This window comes from Bacidia gigantensis (assembly GCF_019456465.1).
Source record: "Bacidia gigantensis strain McMullin 20006 chromosome Unknown contig_246, whole genome shotgun sequence".
Classification (NCBI taxonomy): Eukaryota; Fungi; Ascomycota; class Lecanoromycetes; order Lecanorales; family Ramalinaceae; genus Bacidia; species Bacidia gigantensis.
Genome location: NW_025408602.1, coordinates 1,605,697 through 1,626,535, shown reverse-complemented (window position 1 = coordinate 1,626,535; position 20,839 = coordinate 1,605,697). Strand labels below are relative to the sequence as shown.

At 50.0% G+C, this 20,839-nt stretch overlaps 5 protein-coding genes across 5 annotated transcripts; 2 read left to right on the top strand and 3 right to left on the bottom strand.

Moving 5' to 3' along the window:
• Positions 1–548: 548 nt before the first annotated feature.
• Positions 549–11,933, bottom strand: KY384_006148 (uncharacterized protein; the record flags this gene model as incomplete). The annotated part of the gene is made up of 10 exons (XM_044814644.1): positions 549–1,837; positions 1,975–2,661; positions 2,804–4,399; positions 4,649–4,897; positions 5,073–8,048; positions 8,296–8,314; positions 8,743–10,167; positions 10,227–10,474; positions 10,526–11,715; positions 11,767–11,933. The coding sequence occupies 10 exons, from the start codon at positions 11,931–11,933 to the stop codon at positions 549–551; spliced, it is 9,846 nt and encodes a 3,281-aa protein (XP_044668794.1).
• A 1,225-nt stretch (positions 11,934–13,158) lies between these two features.
• On the top strand, positions 13,159–14,055 carry KY384_006147 (uncharacterized protein; the record flags this gene model as incomplete). The annotated part of the gene is made up of 1 exon (XM_044814643.1): positions 13,159–14,055. One exon carries the CDS (start codon positions 13,159–13,161, stop codon positions 14,053–14,055), a length of 897 nt encoding a protein of 298 aa, XP_044668793.1.
• A 183-nt stretch (positions 14,056–14,238) lies between these two features.
• KY384_006146 (uncharacterized protein) lies at positions 14,239–15,087 on the bottom strand (the record flags this gene model as incomplete). Its single annotated transcript, XM_044814642.1, has 2 exons — positions 14,239–14,702; positions 14,757–15,087. The coding sequence occupies 2 exons, from the start codon at positions 15,085–15,087 to the stop codon at positions 14,239–14,241; spliced, it is 795 nt and encodes a 264-aa protein (XP_044668792.1).
• Positions 15,088–16,670: 1,583 nt separating this feature from the next.
• KY384_006145 (uncharacterized protein) lies at positions 16,671–18,062 on the top strand (the record flags this gene model as incomplete). Its single annotated transcript, XM_044814641.1, has 1 exon — positions 16,671–18,062. The coding sequence occupies one exon, from the start codon at positions 16,671–16,673 to the stop codon at positions 18,060–18,062; it is 1,392 nt and encodes a 463-aa protein (XP_044668791.1).
• Positions 18,063–18,949: 887 nt separating this feature from the next.
• Positions 18,950–20,822, bottom strand: KY384_006144 (uncharacterized protein; the record flags this gene model as incomplete). Its single annotated transcript, XM_044814640.1, has 3 exons — positions 18,950–20,102; positions 20,277–20,370; positions 20,780–20,822. The coding sequence occupies 3 exons, from the start codon at positions 20,820–20,822 to the stop codon at positions 18,950–18,952; spliced, it is 1,290 nt and encodes a 429-aa protein (XP_044668790.1).
• Positions 20,823–20,839: the final 17 nt, after the last annotated feature.

Sequence of the window (20,839 nt, the reverse complement as noted above, 5' to 3'; positions counted from 1 at the left end):
ATATGTAGTAAGCACGGCGAGCCCAATATCGAAGGTCAAGAAAATTCTTCGGTCAGGCCACCTGCACAGGATTCATGGAATACTACGAAAGTCAGACGTCCTCGTCACCAGCTCTCTCTTCTCCAGCTGCAAGAGATCGTTGGCCATGCTCCAGGAAGCCAAGTCACAAGGAAAGCGTAGATGCAGGACATTCCTCGACCAAACCGGATTCTCGCGGAATGCGGAAACTTGCCCCACCGACACGCTAGGCGGATGAGGCTGAATCAAGCTTTGATATCACAAAGTCTATTCATTACTAATGTAAAGATTATCACCCTACTTCTTCAAATAAGCACATTGGAAGGAGCTACACCTATTAACGATATTTGCAAACGCTTGTTGGAAGTATATCGTCATCGTCAAAGAGGTATAAGAACGTACGGCGCAGCGATTTGCTTAGAGCTAGTGATCGTTTGAACTGCTTAATAGAAACGTTCGTTATATAGTTTGGTTTGATGGTCCCCTACAAACCCATCCCAGAGACGTTTGCACGAAAGTTCCAACTCTCCTTATACCCCAAGTTCGCTATTCGAAACATAATGCGTCCCGCCAGCACATCTGTATCCACCAGCTTGCTTGATCCAACGAAATCCTGCAACGCAAACCCCCATCTCTCTCAATTTGACTTGGACCTGTACTTCCTCTTTCCGCTTCCGCTCGGCATCCTCCCGGGCCTTTCTGAACCTTTCGTCAGCCTCTGCTTTTGCACGCCGAGCAACGAGCTCTTTGAGCCGTGCTTCCTCGTGTCGGCGCTTGAATTCCTGCAACTCTCCGTCTCTGGCCTTTTGTGATGCCAAGATCTTGACTTCATTTGCGAGGACAACTGCTTCGCGGGCTGCCACACGATTCTCCTCGTCAGTAGCAGCCACAGCATTGTCCATAGACTTTCGAGCTAGTTCTTCCGATGCTTTGTCAGCTTGGAGTTGGTCCCAGATTGCGTCGGTGACACCTATGTCGCGTTGATCTGACGCTTTGGACGCTTGCAAAGGCTCGTCAACGGTCGCAATTGAACTCTTGGAAGTGTCCTTGGCCGATGCAGTAGACTGCTTGGTTCCCAGTGCAAGTGGACGTTCGACTAGATCTTGCGAAGCCTGGTCATTCTGCTTTAGTCTTGTTGACTTGGAACTGCCAATGACTGAGCGCGCTCTTCGTCCAGTCAAGAAGGTTGTGAGGAAGCCCGTGATCTGCGAATACGAGACGGTTACCTTCGCTGTCGAGCTGCCTGCGTTTCGAAAAGTGGTGCTCGTGATCGACTTGGAGATTGTTTGGACGTCGCGGCCGTTGCCCCAAGAAGGAAGACTGGAAAGCTCTCGGAAAAGGGAGATGATATCCGAGATCGACGCACGTACATCCTCCTCATCAATAGCGATGCCTGTCTTTGCGAGATACTGCTGGAGAAATCTCCAGCAGTCCTCTGGCTCCATGTTAGTAAAGATAACCTCTTCTGAAAATCGGCTTGATAATCCTTGATTGACACTGAGAAGCTCATTCATGCTATCCTCATAGCCCGCGAGGATGACGATAATTTTTCCGGCAAATCGAGGCTTTGTCAGGCTGTCTACAAGCTCGTTAATTGCCTCTGCCGCAAAAGCACCTTCACCCAACCGATAAGCCTCATCCACAAAAAGAACCTTTCCGAGAGCCTTTTCGAGCAGCTGGATTGTCTTCGGTCCTGTCTGCCCTACATATCCAGCGACCAGGTCTGTAGCAGAGCATTCATGGACATCCGACGTTGAGAGGAAGCCCATATCGTAAAAGACCTGACCCATCTTGCGAGCAGTGGTGGTCTTGCCCGTGCCTAAGTACGAAGGCAAAGTCAGACAAAAACTGTAATTTTCGTGCGAGAGTTACACATACCGGGTGGACCTTTGAAGATGAAGTTGAAGGGGATATACTCTCGAGGGTCAATCCCTCTTTTTCTCATACTAGACGAACTCTGTACAAACCCCTCCAACCTGCCAATAATATCGTCGCAGCCTAGTAAATCCTTGAAAAGCGCTCTACAATTCACGCTTGCATTCGCGCTCCTGTCAAAGTTCACGTCAAAGTCTTGAGGCTCGAAAATAACGTCGGCGGATCGACCAGATAGTGGCTTTGCTGACTGCCGGGTTTGATGTGAGGCTTTGGCATGACTAATCATATTTTCAACTTCTCCTGCGTTGCCAAAGTTAGGGCGGTGTCGAGCTCTGGCGAGCATCGATATGGCAATGTCTTTGGCCTCCTCTGTGGCTTCTAAGCACTGCTTCTTGAGTTTGAGCACCAGAATCTCTCGCAGCTGGTCGTCGTCAAAATCCTCGAAGTCAAAGGCGTTATCAAGTGCAAATCGCCGAGAGAGGCCCGGATTCGTGTTTCGAAACATTTCTTCCATCTTTTCCTTGTACCCTAGGAGAAGGACACATCGATCTTCACCTAGTGTGCTCTGGACCTCGGCGACTATTGTGTCGATAACGGCGGTCTTGTATGGATCAGACGTTGTGCTCATACCAGCGCCACCCGAGTACAGCATGTAAGCTTCATCGATGATAAGGACTTTTCCTTCAGTGGCTTTCAAGATCGCCTTGGTGTTCTTCTCGGATTCTCCCAAGACGCTCCCAACAAAATCAGCCGGATTCTTGACGACGACTAAAGACAAGATGTTAGTCGTTTCGAATCAAATCGAGAGCAAAGGGAACCACATCAGATCGATCGCAGTTGACTAACAAGCGATTGCGAAGGCACGACTTGCTGACTAGTGTTTCAAGCGCTGGAAGTAAGGAGTACTGACCTTCCCCGTTCGATAGGATTCCCATGTCTGCTAGTACCTGGCCGTAGAGTTTCCCCACGGATGTTTTCCCCGTCCCAGGAGAGCCGAGGAAGACACGATTCAGGCTCACATCAATCACCTCCTTTTCTTCCAATTCGCGTTGATAGTTGGTGTGGATACGGTCAAGGAAGCCCTGCATAGTTTCCTTGACGGCCTTGAGCCCAGTCAAGGCCTGCAACTCTTTCCACGCATCACTTTCAACGATTGCTCTCGACGGCTCCGGGCCAATGAGGTCTTCCTTTTTGAAGAGAAAATCGTTGGGCCTGGCCCCGGCAACGCGTTCCCGGTGAAGGCGATCAGCTTGCCGCTCCGAAATCCTCGCTAAGATGTTTTCGAGAGCACGCGCGTTGCCAAAGCCTTCACGGCCTCGCCCTCGTCCAAGACGTCGTACAGCTATACGTGCATACAGACCGGCAACGCCTCCCTCAACTTGCATTTTCCCGTCGTATTTCCTCTGAATCCGCTGACCAAGCATCTGAAGGATTTCTGCATCTTTGTAGTCGGCGAACTGAAGGCGGTATGGCATACGGCTACTAAAACCCTGGTTGTGTTCAAAGAATTTCTCCATCTGCTTGTTGTAACCAGCGAAAATGAAGACAATCTTCCCAACCTGATTTTCAATCTCCGCAAGCAAGAAATCAAGGACCGAAGCGCCTCCGTAATTCTGTCCGAGAGCAAGCTGGTAGGCTTCGTCGAGAAAGAATGCACCTCCACCCGCATTGATAAGCGTCTCAAGATGTTTCTTGGCCCCAGCAACCCCATCATTTGCAAGACGAGATCCCGAGGTCTCGACGAATTCATTTCCTGACAAAACACCCATCGAAGTCAGGAATTTTGCGTAGAGGCGAGCCACGGTGGTTTTGCCTGAAGTTTTCACAGTCAATAACCCGGTCAATGCAGTTGGATATCGAGTCTTACCCGTCCCGGGATTGCCTAATAGGACGATCCCATATCTTTCATCCTTCATATTCGTGTTCTGCCTTAGGGCAGTGTCGGCCCTTGCCTTGATCTTGAGCACTTGTGCTTTCACTTCTTCTAGACCAGTCATCTTCATGAGAGAGTCGATGGCACCGTTTGAGGCATTGTCCACACGCTTCTGCCGGTCCCATTCCCTTTCCGACGGCGAGCGTGCTTGCTCATCTTGAGATCCAATTTCCTTGGACTCTCGCACATCATCTGTAGCACCACCATCCAAGATGACGGCCTTGCCGCAATGAGTCAGAGGCGAAGTCTGAGCACTTGCAGGACCTTTTGTGTTGACGGAAGGCTTTGATGGACGTTCCGCCAAGACCCGGGCGTCCGCCAGGTCTTGCTTTTTTTGCTCTAAAGATTGTGCCATTTCTTTTGACATTTGGCCATCCGCAATCGTTGCTCTCAGCATCTGTATCTCTTCATCCAATCTGGTCAACTCGGCCTCATGCTCTTTTTGTTTCTGCTCTCGCCTCTGCTGCCGCACAAACTCTTCCTGCAGCGATTTCTCCTTGGCACGTTTCTCCTTATCACATAGACGGCACGAGACCGGGTTTTTTGCATGACATCTCCAGGATTGAACATGGCCTACGGGACATTTCGATTGAATCAGGTGATTGCACCTCATCTTTGAGTGATCGAATAATTGATGGCATCGACTTGGGCAGATATGCACACCACACTGCAAGAAAACACCACTAAGGATCATCTTGTCAGCTCAAAATGTCGATGAGAAGTCTGATAGAGCTCACCAGGGCTCGTTGCATCCGCCATCCGGACACTGATCGAAATCCTTGGGACAGCGTAGAATGGATATACGGTCCTGGTGTCGCTCACATTTTACGGGGAACCCGTCGTAAATGTGCGAACCACCTTTGAGCAGGCTCATAAACTCACTCCACAACTCTTTACCTTTACGAGCGTCTAGAAACGTTGTTGCATTGCCGATCAAGATGAGAGCATTTCGTGCGCGGGAGAGGAGGACATTGAGACGTTGCGGAGACGACATGAACCCGATATCGTGGTGATCGTTACTTCGAGTTAATGACGCAACGACGATATCGCTCTCTTCTCCTTGGTAATTATCTGGACAGGTCAGCGTCCTCGACAGGAAATTTTGTCATAGATTTTGAGCTATGAACGCTTTCACTCCCGTGCATCCGACGATATTTCCCCCGGCAGTGTTCTGCCAGCGGAACCTCTTCGGAATGCCCATGGTAATGCGGGGTTTGATCTTCTGGAAGTAATGAAATTATCTTACCGATCGTCGAAATCCGAAGCCGCCGCTTTTGAACTTGAGCTGTCGCTGCGGGCATCAACCCGGCTCGCACCAAATCATACGAATCAAGATCATTCAGGACTGGGTCGTTCTCTTTTCCCAGGACCTCAAATAGGAGACGCAACTGAGCCAAATATGGTGTCAGAACTACCACTTGACCTGTCCCATAGCCTTGCTGAGCGAGATAACGCACGCATTTCAGCGTCATTTGAGCTTCAAAGTTATTCTGCTTTGACGACGTTGAATTCCCATCTTTCGAGTCAGGTGTATCGTGTGTTTCCTCTTCCAGATTGTTGTGGCTCAGAAAGATCAGATTATCCTGGAATCCAAGTAATGCAGGACGGTTTTGAGTGCCTGGAGCGTCAGTCAGACCTGGATAAGTAAGGTGACGGACCAAGGACGAGATTTCTGGTCGCATGCGGTGCTGTTGCAAAAGAACTTGGTGAGGGAATCCCTGAAGAACAAGTCTCTCGAACAGCGAGCGATTCAGGTCATATCCATCTCCTTTTTCTATGCTAAGGTCGTGATGAGTCTTCGGTCGAAGCTGTTTATGGTCTCCAATCAGAATTGCTTGCTCGGTTTCGGGTCCGAGGGCGGTCAAGATATGGCTTTCCAGGATTTCCCCAGCTTCCTCAACCAAGAGTATATCAGGTGAAGCAGACTGAATGTTTTGTACATGCTTGGCCGCGGCAGTGGTGGTGCAACCGATGATTCGCTTTCCCTGAATAATCCGCCTGTCCTTCTCGTTGAACAGCGCGTTAATATTGGCTAATGTCTCGCCATACTGCTTCCCGCAGCTGGAAATCCTCGAAAAGCGCTCTTTGAGGATGTCTCTCTCCCATGTTTGCAGCGCCGCAGCTCTCTCAGGATAGGTCATTTGCCAGATCGTCGGGAATTCGGCTTGGGCGCCAGAATAAGGTCCAGCATCCTGGCCACGGGCCCAACGGTCAATTAGGTAATATCTGTCCATGGCTTTGCCCTTCTTGCCGATCCTCACCATACCATTAGTCTCATCGGGTAAAATGAAGGCTTCAAAGAACTCCGGGGTTTCCAAGTCGAATTCGAGGTATGCCAGCAGATCGGATTTTGACACAGCCTTTGCCTGAGAATCCGCAAAGGCATTGCGAAGTCGATCTGCCTGCTCTGATGCCTTATTTTGCCGTAGGTTGATAATATCCCAGTCATCTTTCTTCAATTTGAAAGTGCTTTGCTGCGCTGATAGGACTAGAGGTTGGGTTGCCGTACTTGACTTTGCGGCAGAACCAAGACGAACGATACTATCACCGGGTATACCTACCTTCAAGAGGTCTTCCAGGAACTGATCCAATGCATGATTCGTGTAGCACACGACGAGAATCTTCTGCGATGAAGATCGATGAATAGCTTTGGCAATCAAGGCGCCAATGAAAGACTTACCGGTCCCTATCAAAGTCAGCCTGAACAGCGAAGAGAATAGTGAGCTTCTCTGACCTGGAGGTCCTTGCACCAAGCTCAACCGCTGCGTCAGGCTTGCCATGAAGCACTCCACCTGGGACGGATCTAGCTGTGTTGGCTTTGGCAGTCCTAAGGCTTGCTGAAGGTCGCATGAAGGATCACTCCGAACCGTGGCAACCAAGTCAGTGATAGACTTAGATTGCAGTAATGGGGAACTCTGTAAAGCTTTCTCTGGATTACAGTGCAAGATTTCATCTCTCAGCATTAGTTGCTTAGTATTCTGAAGCTGTTGTAGAATAGGTTCGTATGCAAATACTGCTGTATTCAACTGGACCAGCCGAACAGACTTCGCCAATTTCAAGCCAAGGAGAGCTTTGGTGGTGGACCCTTCGGATCCGGTGAATTGTACACATAAAATCGGGGGGTTGTGTGCCAATAGGTCTTCATTCCTATTGATAGTCACCAACGCAACTATTTGTCCGTCAGCGATGAGGCACGCTTGAGATTGGTGCTTCATAAATTTGCGGTTTTCGACGATGAATTTCTTTCGCAGATCGTATTTCGTACTCGGCAATTGGGACAAGTCATTCCGGCATTGCAATCGTATTGACCATGACTGGCGCTTGTCGCACTCGATACCGTCAATCGTCAAACCGTCGATGAGCAGTCCCTTCCGGCGACCCTTTCGCGAGCCAACAGCGACCTGAAGCTCTTCCCTTAGGTCTCGGAGCATATCCTCGCGAAGGAGACGAAATTGGTTGTCGATATGCATCGCAAGCCGTCCTGATTCAGGGCACTCAGCTATTTCTGTGGCCCGACGGAGGTATGGAGGTTCGGTCGAGGCTAGCTCATCTGGGGTAGGCAGGATGGTGATCTGCCTGATATCCACAAAATCGTTGTCATGTCGACCGCCCGGGCCTTCGTCTTCCAAATGTTCAGGATTGGTGACTGCGTCGATAATATGCATGATCTTCTGTCCGGTGTTCCGTACCTCCAGTTGCGAGCATTCGAGGAACATCTTCTGAACTACAGGATCTCTGGCAACACCGTAGTAGGATGGAGCCTTGTCTCCGGAGAGACAGATGAGCTGCAACAGAAGCCATGAGAAACACCGCAAAGCTTCGACTTCCAGGCAACCCGTTCTCTGCGCTTTTACGAAAGCGTCCCAGAAGATCGGTGGGTCAGTAATGGTAAGGATGAGTTGTTGAAGAAACTCGCCCCTACAGACGACTTTCAGTTCAGGATCCTGGATGTACCGAAGGAAGTTTGTAGCAGAGGCATTGAGAAACTGGGTTGACACGTCTAAACGCAGAGCTGACTGTAATGCAGACAGCCCTTTCGGACTGCTAATCAGCCTCTCAACGCATTTCACCGGGTCAGGCTGGTCGCAAATAGCTTCGATGAAGAGCTTGACATTCTGGATGCTCCGAAGGGCTTGTTCTCCCGCCAACGTTTTACCGAAAACAATCCTCAGCTTGCCGCTTCTAACATGATTTCGCTCGGGCAAATTGGAAAGCATGAGGCCTGAAACAAAGCGAAATCAGAAGCTACGATCTTGAGCCTCATGAGTGACCAGGGAAGTTGTCTCTCAGCCAGAGGCGAGATAACATCCCAGCTATCACGCCCCATTGACGGTCGACCAATTGGACGAAATGGCCAACTGCATGATCCATCAGTCAGCTTGAATGAACCGCTCATCTAATTGGTCATTCAGCTGTCTTGTTCGTCAATCTTGTGCTGCTGGAGCAGGGGTGGTTCTAGGCAGTCTTACCTATTCGGTCGTTAGAACACTTTCACCGTCAATAAATCGTGCATATGCTCTAAAGCCTTGCAACGCTATGACACACTTGCTCTGGGGTGTCTTAATGATCACTTGGATACAACACTTTCAGCAGAAAGCTTCGTGGCTTAAGAGGCTTGTCACAGCCCGTGGATTGATCAAGTCCCGCCTTACGGAGTAGCTCTCAGTGCACGTACATGTTCACATCAATCGTCTTCAAGCTCTTAGACTAGGATGTGCTTGATCGACTTGGGTTCATAATTGCATCAAAAATCATCCGTAGCCCACCGAGATTCATAAACTTCTAGATCAGAAGTGAAAAGCCAAAGACCACTGCCCTAATGTTCACCTGATAGGAAATGTATGAAAAACCGTCCACTCTCTGCCGTTTCATTAGATGTAAAACATCGTATTCCTCAAGTTAGGATGGATCAGCACGTCTTCCGTCCTTGCCTCTGAATGTCCTCCATCGCCCAATACACTTTGTGCTGGAGTTCCTGAGGGCGTAATAGCATCAAAAAGCCCGCTGAGATAGCATCTGGCCCTTTCACACACAATATCTGCATAATAAGCAGGCGGGCAAATGCTCACAGCTTTGGTGGCGCGACCGAAAAGGTAGCACATGCTGTGTGTCAGATCTTCGAGCACGTCAGCGACGTTCTGGAAAGGCGGTGGAACTTTTCGCTTGGAAAATATTTCGTCATGCACGATATAGTAGTGAGCAGGCCGTGCCGTGCCTTGGAGCGCGGTGTGGGACTGCAGGAAGAAGTCCCAGTTGCAGGTTTCGGTGACGCCGCGGTCGACTACTGTGCCATTTTTGGGATTGGCGGATCGGTCGGCATCACTGGCAGCCGTAGGATAGAATCGGGTATGGTGTCGTTTACCGACGATAATTATGGTGATACGCGGGAGACCCTTCTTCGTATCCGGAGGTGGATAAAGACCTTCGCAAGCCTTGCGTAAGAGCGGGAGCTCAGTGTCAATGACGGTCGCGTACTGGCCTTCGGAAACGCCGTCACGGTAGACGAGGATATTTTCAGGGAAGACTTTATGCTTCCCCTGCGTCTTCCAGAGAGTAAGACGGGATTTGAGCATGGTGTCGAGCTCAGACACCATCTCTTGACGAGATTCCTGGATGCGAAGGTCCGCCGGCCATTGTCCAAGCCATCTATCAACGCTAGCTACCATGCCGGCTACACTTGGTGCATTCGATGCGGAACCAGGTGAAGGGTGAGTTACGTCTATACCGACGACCATAGTCTTGTCCTCGTTGATGATACCAAGTCGCGTGTTGTCAAGCAGCTGGTTGATACCGCCGAGTTTCAGGTTGAATTTGAGAGCGACATTTGCAAAGTATTGGGGCGATGATTTGACAAATTTGGAACCAACGACGCAGACTGTATGGATGCCAATCTTTACATCGCCAATGTGCTTGACTCGGTTGTATAAGACTGTGTTTGCGGTCGGTATGATGATCAGCACCAGCCTGGTCTCCTTCGCACCACTGGCAACATTCTTGAGTGCGGTCTCAAGTCGCGGATCAGCTGGAGTATCGAGCACAACCCTCGATCCTGGCGCTGGTGCCGCAGCCGTGATTCCAATATCTTGCAGAGCTTTATGAAATTGGGCCACCGTAGATTGTAGGCTAGTTTGATTGAATGCGTCCGGCGAGCCACCCATAGAAATCATCAAGTACGTCCAGCTTCGCAATGTGCCTCCAGTATTGAACTTGATATCTTGCATATTCCAGCTTCCCCCTCGAATGAAAGGTGATTTATCTTGTTTATATTTCACCTTGGGCTCATTCAGGACACGACCTGGGACTGTAATCAAATTCGCCATCACCGATATACCAAAATGGCCCTGACAATATCAGCCGGCATAGGGCAATCACCCATCAAAGCCCCAAGAAAGATGCTTACCAGACTGCTGTTCACCCGTGGCAGAAGGCCGACAGTACGGACACCTTCTTGTGTTATGGAATTTGCATTCTCCCAGGGCTTGCGAACGGCGAAACGGATCATTTGTTGGGTTTGACCGGGATCAAGCTTTGACTGTGAGTTCTGTCCGGGCATTATAATACAAACTTCAGCGGGGAGATAACTTGGATTTTCCCTGTTCCCGACGTTGACAACGGGCAAATTTGGGATTGCGATCGACCGGCCGTGGACTACTCATTTTGTTACAAGAGAAACGAGCTGAGCAATGACGGAATAAATACCATTTTTGAAAAAGTCGTAGACGGTAATATACCTGCCGCCCTGTGGAGCCGCTTGACCTGGCCCCTGACTGGACTCGCCGCCCTTCTTCCCCTTGCCTTTTTTCTTACTGCCTGGTGCCCCGGCGGCTTGACCTGTCGATGAAGTCGGTGGCGCTCCGGAGGTATCCGCAAGAAAGAATTCTACATCTTTCGGCCCTGCACCAAAGCTCTGCACGCGTGGTGGATGTTCCAGACTGTGACCGTCATTTTTGTCTGCAAGCCCAAATATAGTTTTGACCTTTGGAATGGATTCGCCGGCTTTATTTTTCTTTTCACCTAGATGGGTCACCCTTACTCGCACTCTCTTGAGGAAGGACTGCAGCTTTATTCGATTGAATTGATGCGCTGAGCCATACTTCTGAATCAACTGATCTAAAGGTATGGCGTCGTAAAAGGCACCATGACTGACATTCACGTTCACGAGGATGCGGCATGTCGCTGCTCGAACACTTGAGAAAAACCCTCTGAGAGCGGTCAGACCGGCACCAAGGTCCCATTTTGGAGAGTCCTGAGCCAGTGAGAAGCTTTTACTACTCCCGACCGTGGCGACTGAAGGAGCCAACTTAGCATGATGGCCCAAAAATATATTGAGAGCTTGCAAAATAGGTAGCTTGTTTGCATATGTCGTGTTTGCATTTGTGGAAGATAGATAGTCAATGAGCTCGGAAACGGTGAGGGTTCCCGTTTCTTCGACACGTAGCTGATAAGTTTGTGCGTTAACCCTTGGGTCATCTTCGCCCTCCGCTCGGTACTGAATTGCTGGTCTGGCTGTGTTGGGGCCAGTAAGAAGCTTCCGACGAGAGACAATGGTAGACTTGAAATCAGTGACTATGTCATCACGGACTTCGCTATACCCTGGGAGTTCTAGTAATAGTCTGATGATCTGGCTCAATTTCTTGCCCAACGCAGCAGGCTGCACAGCGACGTTGTAGCGATAAAGGACGAGATCTGGGCTGGGAATCATTTCAAAGTAATTCGCCCATAGTATGACCTTTTGCCCTTTGGTGCCATACCCGGGTCGGTCAGGAAACTTTGGACCTATTTGAAGACGCCCAATGCCCAGCGACTCGCCGGAAGACAGACTTTTTTGGAATAGATCCTCAACTTTCGTGACTTGAGTACTAGGAGGAGGAATGGATTGATCTGGAGAGCTAGTAAAGTCGACTTAGTCAGACACTTTGTTGAAATAGGGGAACACCAACGAGAAAACCTCTACCCCGCCCCCATCACCATGTCCTCCACCTCGTCCTCCACCTCGCCCGCCCCGAAACCCTGGACCGTCTCCTCCTCTGCCTCTACCACCTCTTCCACGGCTATCGTGACCACCGCGGTCACCGCGGCCCCGGTTGCCTCGATCTCGGCCTGACATTTTAGTGTAATGTTTAAGTGAAAGTTTCAGTTGTGGGAAAGGTGGGGACGGGTGGGGACGAGGCGATCGCTAAAATAGGCTCATCTCAGCCCTACAGCCCTAAGATCCTTGGCATACGCCCCTCAAGAGTCAAGACAGTTGGAGCATCTCAACAAACATAACGTACCAACTGACTAATATTATAATTACGGAATAGCTTAGAGCTTGACCTTACTAATAGCTCCCTTCAATAAAATATCTTCAATCATGCATATAAGTATAGCTATAGAATCAATAAGCGTCTAAATCCCGTCATAGGTTAGGGGAATCGCTAAAGTTGACAAGCTCGTATGAGCAGAGGCCAATGCCGACCATCTGACCCGTGCACTCCATTATAGTCATCTCGTCCTTCGTGGGGCAATTATAAGAGGATGCCAAAAGCTATCAAAGGTCAGACAAACCCTACATCCGCGTAATCTCAAGCCGCTTAACCTTCTCAGGCGTTCTGATCGAGTGCGACCCGTCTATCAAGGCCATCATACTGAAGATTGACCAAGAGAGGCACGACTTCATCGTAGAAGATCTAGATGACCAGACCCTGGTGATTAAGGAAAGCCAGCTGCAGCGGCTTAAAGCCCGACTGGAGGAGGTGGGAAATCCGCGAATCTTCTCGGAATGGTCTCCTAATTTGCGAAACAGGAATTGGCCAATACTCAGCAGGTGCCCGATGATAATTCAGAAGACGACTGATTTAGATAGATCTGTTTAATGATGCATTGCGCACGTAGAGCGCGCTGTCGTGGCTTCTGCAAGCTTACAAAGCGGAAGGTCTACTAGCTACTTCGCAGTCCTATGGGCAGAGGATCGCTGCGGATGAGGTCTCTGGGGTTGGAAAAAAGGGGTTTATGGCGAGTGCTATTGATTGTTCACTTACAACATAGGCCTTTAATCGCCTGAGTTTAGTCCTCGGTGATGACTCTACATTGATCAGTAAACACGTCGGCAACGCCGAGGATCACTACGAGAACTCAAAGAGACCGTTACTGCTTCTCGAAGTCTGAATAATCATCTCGCATTCACAGAGATGTAATCAAGTTATGCTGTTGCGTGTGCTTTGGAGCCTTGACGATGCCCGTCCACCCTGCAGTATATAGGGAGGGCCATCATGCCTTACCATCAGCTGCACCGTGTCTTTACATTCTTCATCTCAATCGACAGCATCTGACAAATATTGAAAACAATCGCCATGACTTCTCTCCACGCAGACGTCTATCTCAACACTGGGATCCCAGTGGTGCCCCCATCGACGATACCCGGGGGCTTTCCTTCTATCTGGACTCCATCCACGTCCACCTTGATCCACTCAGCTCATGAGGCGGTGCTCGTTGATCCTCTACTCACAAGAGACGAAGGCACAGCTCTTGCAGATTGGATTGCCGAGACCATCCCCAACAAGACCCTCAAGTATGTGTACGTAACCCACGGCCACGGCGATCATTATTTCGGGATAACCCCAATCCTTGCTCGATATCCAAATGCAATTCCAATAGCCACCCAAGGCGTGCTTGAGCACCTGGAGGACCAAATTGGCGCCGATATCTGGGCGAACTGGCAAACCTGGTTCCCGGGCAACCAGTTTGAAAAGCCTGACCTTTCCAAAATCCAAGTCTTCAGCAAGAACCAGACGAAAGATAGCTATCCAACTTTCTATCTCGATGAACATCCACTTCACGTTGTCCCAGTCGGTCACGGTGATACTGATGCATCCACAGTCCTCTGGTCTCCTGATCTCAACCTGGTTGCTGCTGGCGATGTGGTCTATAATGGGGGCTTCCAGTACGTAGCCGAATCTACCACACCCGAGAAACGCCAAGAATGGATTCATGCTATCGAAAAGGTCAGATCCTTGAAGCCAACCAGCATAGTGACTGGTCATAAACGAATTGGCGCTGTTGATGGCGCGTGGACACTGGATTGGACACAGCAGTATCTCAGAACTTGGGGTCAGAAAGCCGAAGAAGTGCAGAAGGAGGGAGGGGGAGCCTTGGAGATGTTTTGGAAGATGAAAGCGGCCTTTCCTGACAATACGGGGTATTTCATCCTCTGGCTCAGCTCTTTGGCTCAATTCCCTCCTAAGAAGTAGGGTGATTTGAGGATACATTCAAGCCTTCACTCATCACGAGAGCCGTGGAATACGTAAAAACTCATGAGTAGAGGAAGACATTAAGTATGAAATTTAAATTTCTTCCAGAATTCCTCACGTATGCCCGCTAAAACCATGCGTTTACGCCTCAAATTGCCCACAACCAATTTTCCGAAAGCAGCCTCAACGCAACTCGCTATTGAGATAAGGAACCACATTTCCATTCGCCCCAGTGATCTGCCCATCTTGCACTGCATGTGCATGCACCAGCAACCTATCCGCCCCCTGTGGAAAATTATCGATCCTACACTCTCGCACCTTCTGCGGCGCTTCGCATGTCTTGCTCGCAAGCGTCTTATACCCATCTGGCCTGCTACTTCCCCCACCTCCCACGAGCGCCTGCACCTCCATGTCGATGTAATCCAGATCTGCTTTCTGGTCAATGCTGTCGCCGGCAGTGAACACGATATCCACGGATTTCCCGCCCAGCATAGCTTGCTTGACGTCAATAGAGGTGCCGACTCCACCCCGTTTGTTCTGCTGAGCCTGCTTGTAATTCACGAGATTCACGATGTAGAAGATGGTCTCGTGGGGCAGGCAGCCAGCAAAAGGCCCCGTGCCCAAGTTAGGAAAGTTAGGGTGAGGACCTGCTGGTAGGATGTCGGTCGTGTCCATGCAGATGCTGCCCTAGGGGCATTCACCGGTCGGGTGCGCATCGGCAGGGTTCGGGAAATAGTATATGGGCAGGCCGTGTAAAGCTTCGATATTTGGATTCGGCTCGACGTAGATGTCTGTAATCCAGGCCCGAGCACCGCGGCTGCGGTCACAGCTGGAGCGTTGGGTAAGGCAGTTGAGGGTTTCAACGGGCGCGAAGGGGCTTTGTCGGACTTGACGAGGACCGCTCCAGGTAATTTTTGTGAAGGCGCGTTTCTTTAGAGAGAGGCTGGTGAGAGAGTCTGGGGTGGTGATGTTTAAGAGGGGAGAGTCATCATCAATCGCGGCTTCGATGGGGAGGGCTTTTGCTAGTTTCATACAGAGAAGCGATGCGAAGAGTAATCGAAGAAGCAAAGATGTATGAATGGTAGACATGGCTTGTTATCTTCTAGACTTGGATATGAGAGACACACGAATGCAAGACAGTGCTGAAGCCCAAGTTCTTCACAGTTCACTTATACGTATGAAATAGTCAAGAAAATATCAGCAGGTAATAGACTGGACAACTCTGAAAGGCTATTTTGGTCGTGCGCGTATGATAGTCACACAAAACGGGAACGCAGGCATTTAACAAAACGTGAGCATAGCCACAATACTCATAGAGCCGCACCGTGAACTCGTTACAGGCCATCCACTTGCTAGAAATGCTAGCCTCTATTCATCCATGCCCTCCGTTCGTATTGCGCAGGAGTACGTATAGGAATGACCCGACTTGTACGTCTGCGCTTCTCATTCTGCATTCAATCTCCATCACAAGAAACATTCAGTCAAGATGTAGATGTAACTAAGAACGACCTGGGATAGATCTTCTAAGCTTGACTGATTGTTTCTGTTGCGACTCCGGAACCAGCCAGGTACTGAGGGTGGCGCAGATCTTTCTATAGAATTAGGCGATTCGACCGCTTTGCCAGTTGCAGTTGCAGTATCAGTATCGTAGTGAGTAAAAGTATTGACTTTGCTAATGAGCTATTATAGCAAAGAAGGGATGAAAGGTAGTGGTCTCCCTTATCAAAGCGTAAAAGCGGCACTGGAGACACCTCTCGAATGAACAATGGCTGCGTCCTCTATTATCGAGAAGTTGCAAGTGGTTTGCTTATTTGTTCCAGTGAAACGCCTGAACCGTCTCCGCTTTGAAGTATGCCCACCCGATCTTTGGCCTCCGCGAGACTTTGCGATGTAGTCAACATGCCCAGTCCCCATCGTTCTCAATGCATCTTCAGTGCCGATAAATGAACACAAAAGATCCTACTCATTCAAATGGCCGATTGTTGACAGTTTGTTGATGCTAGGTAGAAGATGCTTGTGTTAATCCGTTGCGTGACCTGTCATCATTTGCCCACTGATTCACTTCAAGAAGGTATACAAAGGCAGATGCTCTTCGCCCGAGACTTTAGTTCGATATTCTTTCTGGCCCACGCCGAGACATCCCTCTTTGTCCTATTTTGTCTCTGCATATGGTTAGGCTCTAGCACCAGATAAGAGAGCCGTGACTCCGCTCGACTCTACACCAGGTTGCGCCGGATTCTAGCTAAACATTACAGAGTAATCATCTCTTTCGATAAAACAAGAAGGGGTCATTGAACGAGCTTGAAGTGCGCGAGAAGATACTGACCCATCACAGACGGTGGTTCCTATTTTATGCGAAGTCGCAGATGTCACATGAACATGGTGATTTTGCATTATCGGTCAAGAGATCTCGCTCCGAAGTACACATTTCGAGAGAAGATCTCGAGCTTTTCGACTTGCTTGGGTAATCTACGTCAAGCCCTGAAATACCCATCCCCGTTCCCATTCCTAGCACACAACCTCCAGTCGTTCCTCCCGGCTTCAAGGATGAGATTCTACAGCGCCAAATTCAAGGACGACTCACTGAAGCTGTCGCGAAGTACTATCTCGAAACCATGCCCCGTGCAGATTCTCTCAGAGTTCCAGGTCAGCATGGGCGGCCTTCTCTACTCAATACCATTCTCACAGGCAAGGTTCAGTCTCTTCCGAAAGAACTTTCCAAGGGCCATGAATGGCGGCCGATGCGAATCGTCGGCAAAGGCGCCTATGGTTCGGTCATTCTATGGGAAAAGGTCTTCGCTGACGGAAGAATAATACGACTCGCTTCGAAAGATTCGCAGTGTTTATCATTCTTCCGCGACTATTGTTCAGAGGGTCATCTCACAAGACGGCTCAATGATGTAGGGTGCAGAAATGTCATCAGCGTAGTCGAATGGATGCACATTGACAAGACGGTCAACTCGACCTTCGATCGCGTCGTACATGACGAGAAACCCAAGAACAGAATCTGCTACGAATTCGCCCGCTATTCTGACTTGCAACGTCTGGAAAGTTGGTACAAATCGCAGAAGCTCATCCTCCCGGAAGCGTTCATATGGCACGTTCTCTACAGCGTTGCTAATGCGCTCTGCTACTGCCGGCACGGAGCCAATACATACCCGCTCAAAGCAGGCTGGGACGCAATTGTGCATGGAGATATCAAACAAGCCAACCTTTTTCTCACAAAGCCCGACGATTCTATCAACGCTCTCTATCCGTGTATTAAGCTTGCCGATTTTGGGCTGGCCTATACGACGGGAGGTTCAGTGGCAGCTGTACAACATTACAGGAGTCGACTGAACTATGGCACAGATGGCTACATAGCGCCAGAGATCGAAGATCACACTCCAGAGTCTACAGGTCGGCGAAGAATGCCAAGAGAACTCCACGGTCCACACTCCGACGTCTATTCTCTAGGAATGACATGCAAGCATCTTCTAAGCCTAGTCCAATTATATAAACCCCCCACAGCCGGCCATGTCAGATCAAGCTCTAACTCTACCCTTGCCGGGCTATCAGAAAACCTCGAATCATTCTACAGCCTCGAACTACGCACCCTTCTCGATCTCTGCGTAGCCCACGACCCACGTGACCGACCAAAAACATCCCGTCTCTACATGGAAGCCAAAGCCCAAATGGAGCGGCACCAAGAGATCGCCCGTAACGAAGCAATGGCCGCAAGGCGCGGCGAGAGCCAGTTCAAGCTATTCCACAGCGGCATCCTCTACACGCAGGAAGACCAGGTGCGGTATGAGACGGATTCGACATTTCGGCAACACTACGAGCGAGCGAACCTAGAGCGATTGCGGGCACTGATTGACGAACAACAGCTCTCGAAGACGCAGCATGAAGCGGCTTCTGCTAAGACACGGCCTATTTTTGACAGAAGCAGTAGTGATAAAGGCAAGGAGAAGTCGGGCAAAGAGCGCGAGATATTTACACTGCCTTTCATGAAACGATTGAAGTAAGTATCTATGTAGCAAATAATATTCAAATCTCAGCGAGAGCGTCATGCTTTGGGGTAACATGAACGTACATGATGCATGCCCAATTCTTACCTCAGACTGTAACTCACTGCACATCGTCCATGATCTCATTGAATCGACTAATCGGCCGGTATGCATCAAGCATCAGATTCTGCACCCATCAATGCACCTCATGTAGCAAAAGTATCTTCTCACCCACCCACCCAACCAACCCCTTTTCCCGCCCCTGGACCCTTCCACCATATCACACTTCTTTCCGATCTCTGACTTTCCTCAAATCTCGAACTACAACCACTCGGGTAGGTACAAGCACTCCCCTCCCCGCTCCCCTCCACCAAACTAGAAAAATTGTTTCAATCGGACTTTGGGGTCAATTTCACGTGGTGTGGCATCCCGCCAGGGAGAACTAGATGGCTAGCGCCTCCTTCGCCGCGGCTGTCCCGATGTGGCGGTCTGGAGTTGGGTTGGTGGCTGCTCCGGTTAGCAACGGGCGCAGTCTGGCTGGACGTTCATTTCTCCGACGGTGCGGTGCGGTTGCTCTGATATTGGGATGGCGGTGAAGGGGAAAACGACAGGGTTTGCGGGTGGGGGCTGTGGGAGGAAATAATGGGGGAGCTTTTGCGGCGGGGCGAGCGAACTTGCTGGAAAGGGGAGGTAGATGTTTCTTGAAATAGAAAGCGTGAGGTACATGTCGAAGCCGGCTTTTATTACTACATTCCAAAGTATGCAAGAGAAGTCTACGTTATGGTACACATGGACACGTGAACTCCTTCCTAAGCCTGCCCGTCCGCGATACCTTATTCCCATTTGGTCGAATCCTCCAGAACTCCTTTCCCTCCCATATGTTCGTTCGTAGATCCATGCATTATTCATAACCTAAGCTCATCCACCTCACGCTTCAACTTATCGATTTGTTGGGCCTGAATACATATACAATTGGACCCTTGCTGTCCTCCAAGGTTGGGAATCTGTTGGTGGTTGTGCGCATGATGCGGCGAATCGTTTGCAAATTGACCGTGCCATATACGCTGCCTTGCCGCCATCTCCTTTAGGACTTGTACCATTGTATCAGCTTGGTCTTTTGTCCTGCCCCAAATGTCTTGTTTTACTGCCTTGCGGGCCAGCGTCCTCCATTCGGTCCCTGAGAGGTCCACCGACATGCCCATTGGGCAGTCGTTGGTGCCGGTGTGCAAATGTGACGATGCGGGATGATCCTGTAGCTCCCCCATTCGGTATGAGATTTTGCGATCGCCCATTCCGTGTGCTTGTACATCAATGTTGTGCAACAAGGTCCTGTATGTGACTACGGACAGATGGAGCAGGGTCATGAGACCCATGCTGTTCTGCAGTGCGCTATTGTAGGTCAAGCCGCAGAGACTGCAGGAGAGACAGCCTAGAGCCACGTTGATAACTCTTTTCAGAGGTACCAGGGTTGCTGGGAAGGATGGTGCAGCGACACTGGGGGGAAATTCTGAGAGGGTCTTGTAGATGGTTGGGATGCAATTGCAGGACCCGGATGACGTTGGGGACGTCAAGTCAAAGGTCGTGCTTGGCGGCGTAGGTAGCTGATCGGGTATTGGCACGTGACTCTGAACCGGCGAGAAGTTGTTGGGTTGTGTGATAGGAGAGAATTGGGTAGGAGGTGAAGACGTCCACGGCTGGGCGTTGGGAAGGAAGGCTCGGTTGTTGAAGTCCTGGCAATAATCTAGCCCTACAGTCGGTGGGCTCATTCCATACAGTGTAGAGCTGGCCTGAGGAGCACTCATATACGTCGCGTTCATGCCACTGAAGTCATAGCCGATGCTATTGCCGCTGGATTCCCCCATGCCACTGAATCCTGAATACATGGTAGGAGAAAGTTGAGGAGCCAGGAGGTCCGCATATGGTGAGGTCATTGTGCTATCTGTCTGAGCTGAAGAGGAGCTCATATCTTGGACACCTTCACCAAACCCCCACTGCTCAGTCGCTGAGGATTGGGTTTCTTCATCGCGTCTCTTTTTCCTTGGCCTGCCCATCTGTTTCCTAGGAGAATATAGGCAGGATACACCATCGGTCCGACATCTTGAGCATCCGGAAGCTTCGCCCGAGCATTTCAGCTTTCTGGCGCGACATTCATCGCACGCGTTGTGAGGCCTACTTGAGCTAGTCTGGGCTAGGTGATCAGACATCTGGAGGGAGTGTTGGGAGGAGACAGACATGATGATGCCTTGTGTCGGGACATTGATGGAGGCGTGCAGTGAACCAGATTTTGTACTCGATTGATGTTTGGCCGACGGGTCAATACCAGTGCCTGATGTTGTAGATTGTAGAGCATGGTAATGTTTAGCTTAAGTGCATAAGCATCAGCCACGTTCCAATCCTCTGGGATGTCACCATGCTCGGCAGCATAGGGTCCCGCTCCGCAAGGTTAAGGCGTAGGTATTATAGTGAGAAGTCTTGGTAGGTACATCGTACCTTAGTCTTAGGTCTTGGTAGTGAGTTCCTAGCACAGATACCCCCTCTAGTCATCTTAGTGCCCTCTGGTGTCCTTTTGGTGTGATCGGCCATCGTCCTGTAATCTCAACGTCCTTCCATCTTCACCGCTGATTCTCCTCAGCTCCATTAGCTTTGCCAGGCACATCACCTGCAGAAATGACCCACACGATTCCTCACCCCTCGTGGCTATGTTCTTAGCAAGCACGCTCTTGCTGATTACTCACGTTGCTTCCTGTTGGTACGCTTGCTCTCGCATTTCTTGTCCATGCTTGGATCGACATGGC